Here is a 12,153-nt window from a genome sequence, read left to right as displayed (position 1 = left end):
GCCTCCATACTGCTCCTGTGGCGTCATCCAAGTGTTTGTAAGCCTCGACGCTCAAATTCAACTCAAAACAGTGTCATTTATGCCAAGTTTTAAGCTAAAATGCTCCTTACTGCAACTAGTGATGTTGGTGTGCACGCTTGGGTGAGAGTTTGTGTGTGTGTGTGCGAACATAAACGCGGTTCCAGAGGAGGATATCCGAGGACATTGAGGACCAGTATGGAGGCATTTAATGTATTTTTTTGCGGTTGAAGAAGTGGTCATCAGTTACTTTAATTGTGTTGGATTTGACTGCAACGCTGTGTACCCCTGAAACTCCAAAGGTGTTTTATGGACTCCAACACTTCACCCACCCCTCCATCAGCTTAGCGGTGAGTGAATTCTGAGGGAATTTACATTTTGGGGTGAACTATCCCCTTAACATGTATTCACTCCAGTTTGAAATGTGGCACATCTGATGCCTATCTTGGAAATGACACCGTGGCACTGACTGCAGCGTGATCCTCCTTCAAGCATAAAGCCAGTGATTCTTTCTTTGCCTGGAAGTGTTTTCCTTATAAAAACATGTAACATATAAATCCACAGGCCTCCATCTCTTCTCCAGCACAGACACAGTTTTATTTACTGTGTGAGTATTCGTGAGTTATTGTCTGCGGGTCCGGAGCAAAGTTAACAGAGAAGAGGGTGAAGCGGGGATTGCGTCAGGAATGCTGGCGGAGGATCGCTTCCCTCCAGTGAAGACACGGGAGGGGGGGAGCCTGTAAACTGGGAGGAGAAAGGAAAAAGGGGGGGATTTGGGAACAGTCTTTGTCCTCACCCCGCAGTACACCACGCAACTGGAGCCGGACACGGAGCTCCTCGCCCGGGAGACAGACCCAGACCCTGGATGGCTTGATATCAGAGCGGGAGGGCTTTCTTTTAATCAAGAGGAAACGAAGGAGAAGAAGAAGAAGAGGGGGAGTCCTGAAATAAGAGAACAAGTTCCAGCAGAGAGGAGACGAGCATCGCGACTGAAGGTAAAAAAAACAACACAGTGACGGAGCGTGGCGGCAGCATCTCGTAGCCTCTGCTAACATTGCTGCTAAACTTGCGTGTTTAACTTTGAGGGGTTTTTTTTTTAGTACCGCAGTATTTGTTTTTAACCCGTAAATCAAATTTCTGACAACATGCTGCGTCAGAAAATGTTCAGTCAACATGCAGCGGGGGTCTGCGTTCACAGACTGCCGGGAGGGGGCGCTCGTTAAAGCACGCAAATCGGTCGCGTTGCGTGGTCCCGTTCACACCGGCGCACGTTGTGTCGTCATTAGCGCAATTTAAACGCGCAGGTGTGTGAAGGGTTGTAGTTCAAATGTTTGCGTGACTCTTGACTGCGGTGATGGAGGATCGTACAGGGCTGTTGTTTTCTCTTCTTCTGAAAGTTCGCTCACCCGCCTGTTAAACCTCCACACCGTGAGTATCTCTACGAGTTTAACTTCCATCTCGGGACTGAACCGCCGAACGGCTCAGTGTCCACCTGTGCTGACATGAGCTGCACCTCCACGCTATGTTGGCGGCAGCATGTGCAGCACCGTGGTGACGTCGACCCCTCAGCCACGAGGAGGCTGTTTCACTGTTTTTATTCAGCTTCCACGTTAAATATTAAAATTTTAATATCATATCATAGCGTATATATGTTTTTTATTTTAGCATCACTGATGTTTTGTGTGCATGTTTAGTTTCTGCTCCAGAAGTGGACAAAGCCACATGTGCATTCAGTTTTGATTGTATTGATGGATGTGAGGGCCGGATGAATTTTATTTCCCCCCAGCGTCACCATTTCTATTCAATGGAGCTCACTCCTCAGATTTTTGCTCATGCTGGTTTTTATTTGGCTTCTCCCTCAGGCACATTGGGGCCTCTCAGCCCTGAGGGGTTGTGGGATATATGAGGGATAACCTCCCAGATGTGAGAGGGCCACAAAAGCCTCTCTGTTCTGCAGGGCTCGATTGACAGGGAGTGTCTGAGTAGATAGATAGGAGGCGAAAAGGCCCAGTCATTTCTTCAGGGTGGAAAGTTGTGTCTTACCAGAGAGATACAAGTGAGAGTGATTAATTAACTGGTTTGTTTGTTGTGAAATCCATCAATATCTGTCACTAACTAATTTATGTGGTAATCCACAAGTCTCAAGATGTTAACATTAAATAATGTCTTCAGAATTACGTTAAACTGATCAGACCAATAAGAGTTAATTGTAGCCATAGCAGTATTGTTGTATATGCAGACCTTTGTGTTACAAGAAAGTAAAAAAAACCTTATTATATATATAGATATATATATATTTGAGAGATTCTATGTTTTTTTTTTATAGCCAAACTTTAGGGATCCATACGAGAAAAAAATCTGCCCGTATACTATAATCAAGAATCCACCTAGCAAAGAAAAGATGCCTGTTTTGTATGAAACTGCCAAATTTGATAGGTTGTATCCTTTTTAGTTAAAATCCAGCAATTTTTCTGTTTGAGCTGTCATCAACTGACCATCTGACAGAACTTGCATGTGCTAGGACTGCGCAATATCAACATTAATAAAAAATAAGAATAATATTAATGTTGCAAAGGTTTGATTTAAATTGATGCAATTCTCATGCATTGTGTAAGCAAAGTTAGGAGGTATTCCATATATTTTGATTCACCATTGACTTGTGAAATGTTTTGCTTTTTATCAAGTGTTTGTCATTCTCTCATAAAAAAGAGTTTAAATCAAAAACTTTACTCACAGTTGGTGTCACAGGAGCAAAGATCAGCCTTTTCACTGAAACAAATAAGGTGTGTGACCTGTTTCAGGACAACTATAGTTGATGTAACAGCTAAACTTGATATAAATTCTCTTTATACCTTCCAGCCCAATCCTAGTGCATTTATTTACACTCAATTTTTGACCATTGTTACAATATTCAAAATAAAAGTGACTGACTGATTTAAACCTCCCCATAACCATCCTATGATATAATAGTGTTTGCCGCAAAGAAAACATGTTTGGTTGGACATCTGTAGTCTGCGTACTTTCCCAACACTGGGCCTCCATCTAGTCAGCTGACTGAGCAACTGTAGCGAGTTGATTCCTTTGCATTATCATTTTCTCGGAGGGCTAACATTTTTCTAAGCTCAGCATCTGTGACAGATGTAATTCTTGGCAGTTTTTGTTTTGCCAGTTAAATTTCTGCAGTTGAGATAAAGGGAGATGCTAAGAAGGACTTTTATCTCCTTACGAGCAGTAGAACATTTTCCTGCAGTTTTCAGGTTAAATCAGACAAACAAGTTTCTAAAAACAGGCTGTTTGATTCACTATAGACAAACTCAGTGGCCCAGCAACTTAATTGCTACAAGTGACCCATAATGCAACACTCTGTAAAAGACTACAGTGAAATACAAGGTGATCCTCATTTTTAAACTCAAGTTTCAGGAAACAATACTGTCCTATAATTGGAAGTATACTTGCTCTCCCTCCAGAGAGGCTTAGATCTCTCTGTGTAGTTCCTCCCCCCTTCGTTCAGTTAAGGCGGTGCACAAAAATGCCCAGTCTTATAAAGCCTTATAATTAAAGGGAAAACCTTGAAGTCATTTGTTGTCAGGTGTGGTTGAGCAGCTAACCCAAGACCAAACATGGCATATACACACATACACCCAAAGCCTGCTGCTTATTTGAGCAAGTTATTGCGCAAGTTGAAATATGAGCTAGCAAAGTGTGTTAACTGTTAATTTTGTGGGGTTGTTTTTCATAATGTGAATCTACCAAAAAATATGTTGGAAAACTTTGCACTTTAAACTGAGTCCGTTATCAGAGAGAAAGTTAGAGAGTTGCTACCAGGAACACTAGACTACAGAGGTGACATAAATACGTAATGTATAAAAATAATCATTATAATGATTGTAAAGCTCGACTTATAGATTCACGCTGTAAGTTTACATTCTTTGGCAGTGTCTGAGTAGAGTGATTTTAGGAAATCTGTGAAACACTTAATTTTTCCATTGCCAACAAATGGCAACTACAAGCAATTGGACACACTCAAAAAATCAACATGAGTGAAGTTACTATTCTATGAGTTTTACGTCTGTCATGTGTGAAGAAATGTTATATTGCCCACTTCTGTATACTCATATGGGCTTGGTGGGCGCTCACAAATTTAGATTTTGCTCCCTATACATTTGAGTTTATGCTTAATGATCTCCTCAAGTTTTTGCTCAAAATCACCAGCCTTCACTAAGCCTAGTCGTTGAACTTTATTTTGAAACCTGGCAGTAAAGATGTCACACATGAAATATGTTGAGGTGGAACCGTTGGCATGCAGGATATAGCTGCATAAAGGCAGCTGTGCAGAAACCACACATGGAAGGATAATGTCAGTGCTTGGTAGCCACTGTTTGCAGTAGATAGATTACTTTATTCATCCCCGAAGGGAAATTAAGTCATCATAGCAGCTGGTATATTTGAATACAATAAAATACAATAGAATAAAATATTGAGGTAGAAAGTAAAGAGACAAACACAAGTCTGTCATACATTACTGACATTCCTGGTCAAGACAACATATCAATGGGATAATAGAGCCTGATAAACAATCTTATCCCTGTGTTTTTACATGTAAACACACATTACAGACGGAACGTGAACTCTTTATCACCACAGAATAAAAATCAATGATCTCATCAAAGAGTAAGACAGCCACTGGGTCATGAAGGTGTTTGAGTTGTCAGTTTGTGAGGAGGACCTAAACTGCTGCTGCACAATGGAAGCCTTTGTGCTTCATTCTAAACCTTTATGTATTGAAGGATGGTTTCATGCAAACTTAACATTGAATTTAGATATTCATACAGTAACCCCCATGCACACTTGGGAGTCACCAATGCTTTTATATAGCTTTTATCAAGCCTCCTTGCTGGATTCTCAGTGGTTCCATGTCACAGGAACTTTGAACCAGGGTCCCCTTATTGACATGACACACTATTGTTACTACTTAAGATGATCCGACGCGTCTCTAGATGGCATATTTTGAAATTGGGTCTTTACAGTTTGAATGCAAACTTTCCCCCTATGTTTGAATGAAGGTTGGAATTTCGAATAAAAAGTGACAGCCCTATCTCTGTGGATCCTTAAAGTCTTAAATGTCTTACATTTAGTTGACGATAATGAGTCTGAAAATATCTCAAAATGTATAATTGTATGGGGGAAAGCATTACATTTGATCTCTGGGCAGAATGACAGAGCGTGTATATATATTTTCTCATTTGTGATTTATTTTACCAGAATTTTCAAATAAATATGTATTTCAACAACATCTTTGTGTGAAGGCTATGTCAAATAGTTTGTACCCAGTCTACATAGTGTGTTGTTTTTGGGGGGAAAACAGACCCCCTAGTCATGTAGCCTATGGTCTATGGACATTAGGTAAATGCTCATTTAACTAGAAGTTGTTGGAAGATGACAACCCACCAATCTGACCATATTCAGCACTTTTCACTTATGGCCTGCAATAATTGTATTATTCTTTCCTTTTAAAGGTCTTACAAGTCATTAAATTTGAACATGAAAATATTGTGCACACACTGCTGAACAGTACCCAATCACTTCTGCCTGATTCGATCCATTAGAATATTATAGTTCATAATTAAAAAAGTCTCATTAAAATGATTTCAGATAACTTATTATAAAAAAGGATGAGTAGATTGTGTATTCCTCTGTAATTTTTAATCGTTAGACCAAAGAGCAATATTGTAAAAATTGTAAGGTTGCTCAAGTCCTGGGAAAAGTTTAATAATGTGAGGGTTACTTGTCCAGCACATCTTTGCGCTGCTTACACAGACATTACTGAGGCTTGGGCTCACGTCCGCACATCTTGCTAGCCACAGCAAAATGTGGGTGTGGATTTTGTACTGCCCGTCTGGGAAATCTACAGACATGGGGGGACAAAGCTGCTGCTAAATTCAGTTCAGAAAGCAAATCTGACCATGGGGGACTTTTTAGTTCTGTTGGTGACCTGGTGACCTGATGTCAAAATGAAATGATGTAACTAAAAGTGTCATATTGTTCACTGTGCTTCCTATACACTGTGGCTGCAGTAAAGTAAATACTGTTTTCAGAACAGAAGTCTGGTTGTGTAAAAAAAAAAACAGCCACCAATTGTCATTTGGATTCAGTTTGGTAGATAATTTGGCGAGGGCTTGAAAGAATTAAAGGTATCGTTTGCTTCAAATTCAGGACTTAAAGACAATGTGCATGGTCAAAATTAAGAATGTAATTCGTATTAATATCCTCAGGAAAAAAATGTAAACAAACCAATTTTTTGGAACCAGAATATTTGTAGAAATGTTCTGTCTTTATTGAACAAAGAGATTGCACAACGGTGAATCCACCACTAAGGAAAATAAACAGTACACTGTAAAACATGTTGGGGTTCAGTCCTGCTGTGGGACTTCTTTCCTGCCTTGGTACTTTGATTGTATCAACAGGAAGATGGGATCAGAGGCATTTTTGAATAAAATGCTCTTCCCTGGCTACATCCACAAGAATACGTTTTGTTTTTAAAACTACACTGATCTTGCTCCACATGGTACTTTTTAGCTCTGTGTGCTTTTATCTGTGTCCATGGAAATGCACCAGAAAAGGGACGTGTCGTGACTCTTCATGTAAACTGGGCTGGTGTGTCAGTAAACAGGAAGGAGATTGTCTACTCTGCAGTTGGTTGCTTAGTTACAGAAAATACTACAAACCAAAAAAAAGGGGTGAAAAGGGGTAATTTTGTATTCGACCAATGAGGTGGAACTGTTAACTGACATTAAGTCCTGGCATGTTTCATTGCTGTGAGTCAACTGATAAGATCAAGGAAGTCTTATTCAGGAGAAAACTGAGCAGCCACAAGTCCTGACCTAAATCCCATCAAGGGGGAAAATGAGTCCTAACAAACAGAGCATGGACATGTGACATTAGAGGAGTGGTAGAAACCACCAGCTATTAGATTGCTGTCCACAACCAAATATTAGTCAAAGATGCTATTAATTGTCATGGTGATAAGGTTGAAGTAAAAATGGTTGATTTGCATTGATGACTGAAGATATTTTAATTATGTACAGTTCTTTAGCTTCAAAAGGTGCCAATCATTTCCACTAGGACTAGAACAGCTCTGAAACCTTCAGGTGTGGGATGGTATAAGCTTTCAGCTCTCCAGTAAACTGTTTTGGTACTTAACACAACCATGGCAGTATATTTTATTAGTAGTGGCTAATTACTCAGCAGAAGTTATGAGACAGATCTCAGTTGGTGTAAAACCACAGGCGCTCTTTGTTGCCTCTGTAGTGTAGTCAGCTCTTTACTGTGGCCCACTCAGTTTTTTCAACCCCGACAATCAGGATGAATGTGACGATTTGAGTATGTAAAATCTTCAGGTGAGACTAGAATTATCATATGGATGGATTGATTGAAATGGAATAAGAGTGCTAATTCTGGTTACGGTTAAGATTACTGTATTAGAGTACAAGCTCTGTCTCATGCTCCGTCTTTACTGTCTTTGTAGAACATGTCCTCATTCCACAGTCCTTAGATTAGCTTTGTTGTGGTTTAGTGACTGACTGATAGCATCTACTGAAACTTCTGGGATCTCTGCATTCCCTCATAGAGCAGAGGATTGTTCGAGATGTCTCTAGGTAACAGTGAAACAACTGCTCCACCTTGTGGCTCGGTGGTCCAATAACAAGAACAAAAATACCTTGAATGGCACATACCTCTGACAACAGCACATACCTCTGCCAAGGCCTAACAGTCCACTTAGATTCAATCAAGCTCTGGCACCACAAAGAAATTATGCCAAGGGCAACCAGATGTTTAGCAGCAGCCCTGATCAAGCTGCACTGAATTTTACACACATTTATGTATTAGTTACCCAATTGTGAATTTTTTTTTCTCCCTCACCAACATCCATGAATTACTCCATGGGAAACAAACATTTCAATCTTAAATAAATTGAAAAGAAATCCTAAATCTGGCCCTCGATCCAGATCTGTACCTAAATTTAATGTTTTCTCCCCTGAATGGAATCCTTTCACCAACTTTTGTGAATATGTGTTATGTTGTTTTGTGTAATCTTGCTTATGAACATACTAACATTAAAACTAGTCAATACAATTTTACTTAAAGCAAGATTGCAGAGAAAATGTATGGTTTGCGTTTTATTTCATAAGAGATGTAGGTTACATTTATGACCCAGATATTCTATTTGTATTCTATTCTTTTATTTCGATTTTGTTAAATCTCTTTGTTTACAAACTATTCTACCCTACATGGGGCCTTGAACTTGATTTTGTGTTTATATCTTTTATGTTTTTTTTCATTGTCACTGACTTCCTCCTTTAAAACACCTGAATAAGTGTTTTCTTTCTCCGCACAGGTTTGAGAGTTTCCCTCCTGTTCCAGAGACAAAATGAGCTGGAGCTTCCTCACACGTCTGCTGGATGAAATTTCCAATCATTCCACCTTCGTGGGAAAAATCTGGCTCACCCTCCTCATCGTCTTTCGCATTGTGCTGACGGCAGTCGGGGGAGAGTCAATCTACTATGATGAACAGAGTAAATTCGTGTGCAACACACAGCAACCCGGTTGTGAGAATGTGTGCTATGACGCATTTGCACCACTGTCACATATTCGCTTTTGGGTCTTTCAGGTGATTATGATCACCACCCCCACCATCATGTACCTTGGCTTTGCTATGCATAAGATCGCCCGCATGGAGGACGATGACTACCGGCCCAGGAGCAGGAAGAGGATGCCTATTGTTAGCCGCGGTGCAAATCGGGACTACGAAGAAGCAGAGGATAACGGGGAAGAGGACCCCATGATCCTGGAGGAGATTGAGCCTGAAAAGGAAAAGGAAGTTGTTGAGAAGCCCAGCAAAAAGCACGATGGACGCCGCCGCATCAAGAGAGATGGCCTGATGAAGGTCTACGTGTTTCAGCTGCTATCACGTGCCATCTTTGAGGTCTCTTTCCTGTTTGGACAGTACATCCTGTATGGGATAGAAGTGGTGCCGTCCTATGTATGCACACGCTCTCCTTGCCCGCACACAGTTGATTGCTTTGTCTCACGTCCAACAGAAAAAACGATCTTCCTGCTCATCATGTATGCAGTCAGTGCTTTGTGTCTGCTCTTCACCATGTTAGAAATCCTCCACCTTGGCATCAGTGGTATTCGCGACTGCTTTTGTGCACCAAGGTCTCGGCCTCCCACACCCCGTCACCCAGCTTTAGCTAGCCAGAGGTCCTCCATCTGCCGCCAGCCCTCTGCGCCTCCAGGCTACCACACAGCTCTGAAGAAGGACCCAACAGGAAAAATAGGCTTTAGGGACAACTTGGGGGACTCGGGCCGTGAGTCGTTTGGGGACGAGGCTTCGTCACGGGAGCTGGAGAGGCTGCGCAGACACCTAAAACTTGCCCAGCAACATCTGGATATGGCTTACCAGAACGAGGAGAACAGCCCGTCACGCAGCAGCAGCCCGGAGTCCAATGGCACTGCAGTCGAGCAGAACAGATTAAACTTTGCCCAGGAGAAGCAGAGCAGCACATGTGAGAAAGGTATGGTTTCTACCTTTTCATTCTTTTTTCTATCGGTCCAATCAGCAGTAAGCTTGTATCTTGATTGTGTTAAACCCTCAAACTAAATGCTTTACTTAAACTGACACCATCACTATGTTCACAGGTCTCCGTGCATAGGTTATCATCCGCTGAACACTTCACATCAGGAGCAGTGAGAGCACACAAGGGAATCGAATGGAGCATGTGTGTATGTGTGATGTCATGAACTTGCTTGAGGTGGATGAAGTCAGCTCAAGCCTTCCAGTGTTACGGGCCAGCCGTGGTCGAACGAGGAGGAGAATGGTTGTCTCAGCTCAGCAATACTTGAGACACCAGCCTGTCTGAAGATCCAAAGTGCTAACAAACTACCGTCGTGCAACAAGAATGGTTAAGGTTAACTTCTCCCTCAGGGCAGCTATTCCTCTTTTTTATAGTTTTTATATTGAGACTTAGAGCTATTAGTCCTTTTTTAAGAGTTTCTTCTCTGTTGGAAGTTCACAGTGAGCGCATCTCAAGTTTGCCTTAGACCGAAACTAGAACTCCATATGATGGCATTTTGTAAGGCCAAGCCAGTTGTAGTGCAAAACATGTTTAAATTGTAGGATTTTGTGAGGAACTGAATCAGCGAGTGCTTGTAGATGCAAAAAAAAAAAAAGGTTAAATGTTCAAGGCACCACCTGTAAAAATGAAAGGTACTGGATGTTTGTCATGCTGATGAAGTCTTTGAGATGTTCATACAAAGGTTTCTTTCAAGTGTGTCATCTTTTTTTGTTTTTCTTCCACAATGATGGTACTGCGCCAGTCAACATTCCCAAAGTCTGGTGCCTGGTATAGAAACTGGAACACACTTGGGGTGCCTTTCTCCAAAGGAATAAACAAACCTGGGTAATGCTTGAAAAACATGTAACTCTTGATATTGTATTGTTTTAAACTTTGTATTTGATGCTGTTCTTTATTTTTGTATTAGTTTAGAATATTGTGGTAATGAAAATAGGCTCTTGTCACTGTGGCCAACATTTTTTCTCTTCTTTTGGTCAAGGAATCACAATTGATGGCCATCTTAGCTCCCCAAAGTGTTATTCAATCAATGGACTAGTGCACTCTAAAGGCTCAGTGCAAGTTTCACTGCAACAGTTTCTGTCATTTTTGTAACGATGTCTTTAAAAACTCAATAACATGCAATTTATTTTAATAAGTTTACATCATTGACCAGCAAGTGCTTCCTTTTTGATTCCAGACCCAAATGTAATCGTTAAATAAGGGATAATGCTGTGTGTCGTGTTCTATGTCTGAAAGTGCTGATGTTTGGATTAGTGTTATGACTGTTCCAGAGTCTCAAGAAGGAAGGGTGGTAAATGATGCAATCATTTCAATGTGAATTCAGTTGCTTGAATGCGCTCCAAGCTGCCATCTTTTCTATTCTGAATCATACCCACAGTACCATCGGTGCCAACTCCAATATTGTCATCTCAACTTATTTTTGAGCTATGCTTTTTGTACTTTTTATACGTTTTGTATTGATAGTACTTTGTGGTTAGAAATTTTTAAATAAATTTTTTTCAGCAAATACCAGTTTTCAAATGGTGTCAGTATCATTTCTTTACTTGCTTGACAATTGTCCAGGTCCAGTCATTTAAATTTTTAATTCATGTAGAATAAAGTAAACGTTAAGTGAAAGGAATAGAATCATTTCTATAGAGTAAGGGGTTTTCATACATTGGAGTTGCTTAAACACTACACTATTAGTGACAAATTCTCAGACTCAAAATTATTAAATAAAAATAGACTTATAAAAAGAATCAAGGGACTTGTCATATGTAGCCCAAGTGCCAGACAGCCTGACGGACAACCTTTGCACATGTTTCAGCTACATAACTTGTGATTGTTCAACAGTTTATGGTAAATAATAAATGCTTGCCATGATTTAACTATTTGATTTTGTCGGATAAAGATGCATCTTTTTCCTGGCATCACTTTCTGGGCTGTAATATAGTTTCTTGACAGGAACATATTGAAAGACTTGTATTCAGACCTGCAGCCTCTCCTAAACCAATTTGAATCTACAGTGAGCTCTAGTGGATGTTAGTGAATCCTACAGGTCAAAACAACTTTACCAAGTGCACAGCCCATAAACATATAGCTTGAATTTTCTTTGCACATAACATTCAACATCTCGTCTCCACAGCACATGTCCCGCTTTTTAATCCTAGTTTGTGCTGCAATATCTTTGGTTTTACAATGAGCGATGTGTTCGAGTGGGCAAGAATGTGCTGTTGTGTTTAATATCTGCTTTTAAATCCAGCTTGGAATATTTCAGTAGGTAAGTTATTAGGAGAAAAAAAGGGTTTTTGTTGTGTGATGTATGGTGAGTATATTTTGGGAATAATAGTGTAGGAGCCTTGAATACATTATATATTGGGTTTGTATTTTGGAAGTATTATTTGTTATTGATTGTTAATTAGTGATCATATTGATTTGGCAGGAAGTAGGATATGGGCGGGGGTTATAGTTTATATGAGCACCTGGGACACTATTTTTTGTTGACCGCTATGCTAAGCTT

General features: G+C 40.4%; 1 protein-coding gene across 2 annotated transcripts; it reads left to right on the top strand.

The window, feature by feature from the left end:
* Window positions 1-344: 344 nt before the first annotated feature.
* On the top strand, window positions 345-11,165 carry gjc4b (gap junction protein gamma 4b). 2 transcript variants are annotated; one of them, XM_020089990.2, is made up of 3 exons: window positions 345-1,013; window positions 8,414-9,593; window positions 9,718-11,165. In XM_020089990.2, exons 2-3 carry the CDS (start codon window positions 8,447-8,449, stop codon window positions 9,729-9,731), a joined length of 1,161 nt encoding a protein of 386 aa, XP_019945549.1. In that variant the 5' UTR covers window positions 345-1,013; window positions 8,414-8,446; the 3' UTR covers window positions 9,732-11,165. The 2 variants fall into 2 exon arrangements, with proteins under 2 accessions (XP_019945549.1, XP_019945548.1); XM_020089989.2 differs by lacking the exon at window positions 345-1,013 and adding an exon at window positions 1,308-1,446.
* Window positions 11,166-12,153: the final 988 nt, after the last annotated feature.

The sequence above is a fragment of the Paralichthys olivaceus genome, chromosome 10 (genome assembly GCF_024713975.1).
Source record: "Paralichthys olivaceus isolate ysfri-2021 chromosome 10, ASM2471397v2, whole genome shotgun sequence".
NCBI classification, from domain to species: domain Eukaryota; kingdom Metazoa; phylum Chordata; class Actinopteri; order Pleuronectiformes; family Paralichthyidae; genus Paralichthys; species Paralichthys olivaceus.
This window is presented reverse-complemented; position numbering and strand designations above follow the sequence as displayed.

Bases quoted from the DNA above. Each gene is read 5' to 3' on its own strand.
- gjc4b (XM_020089990.2), top strand. From the start codon at position 8,447: ATGAGCTGGAGCTTCCTCACACGTCTGCTGGATGAAATTTCCAATCAT.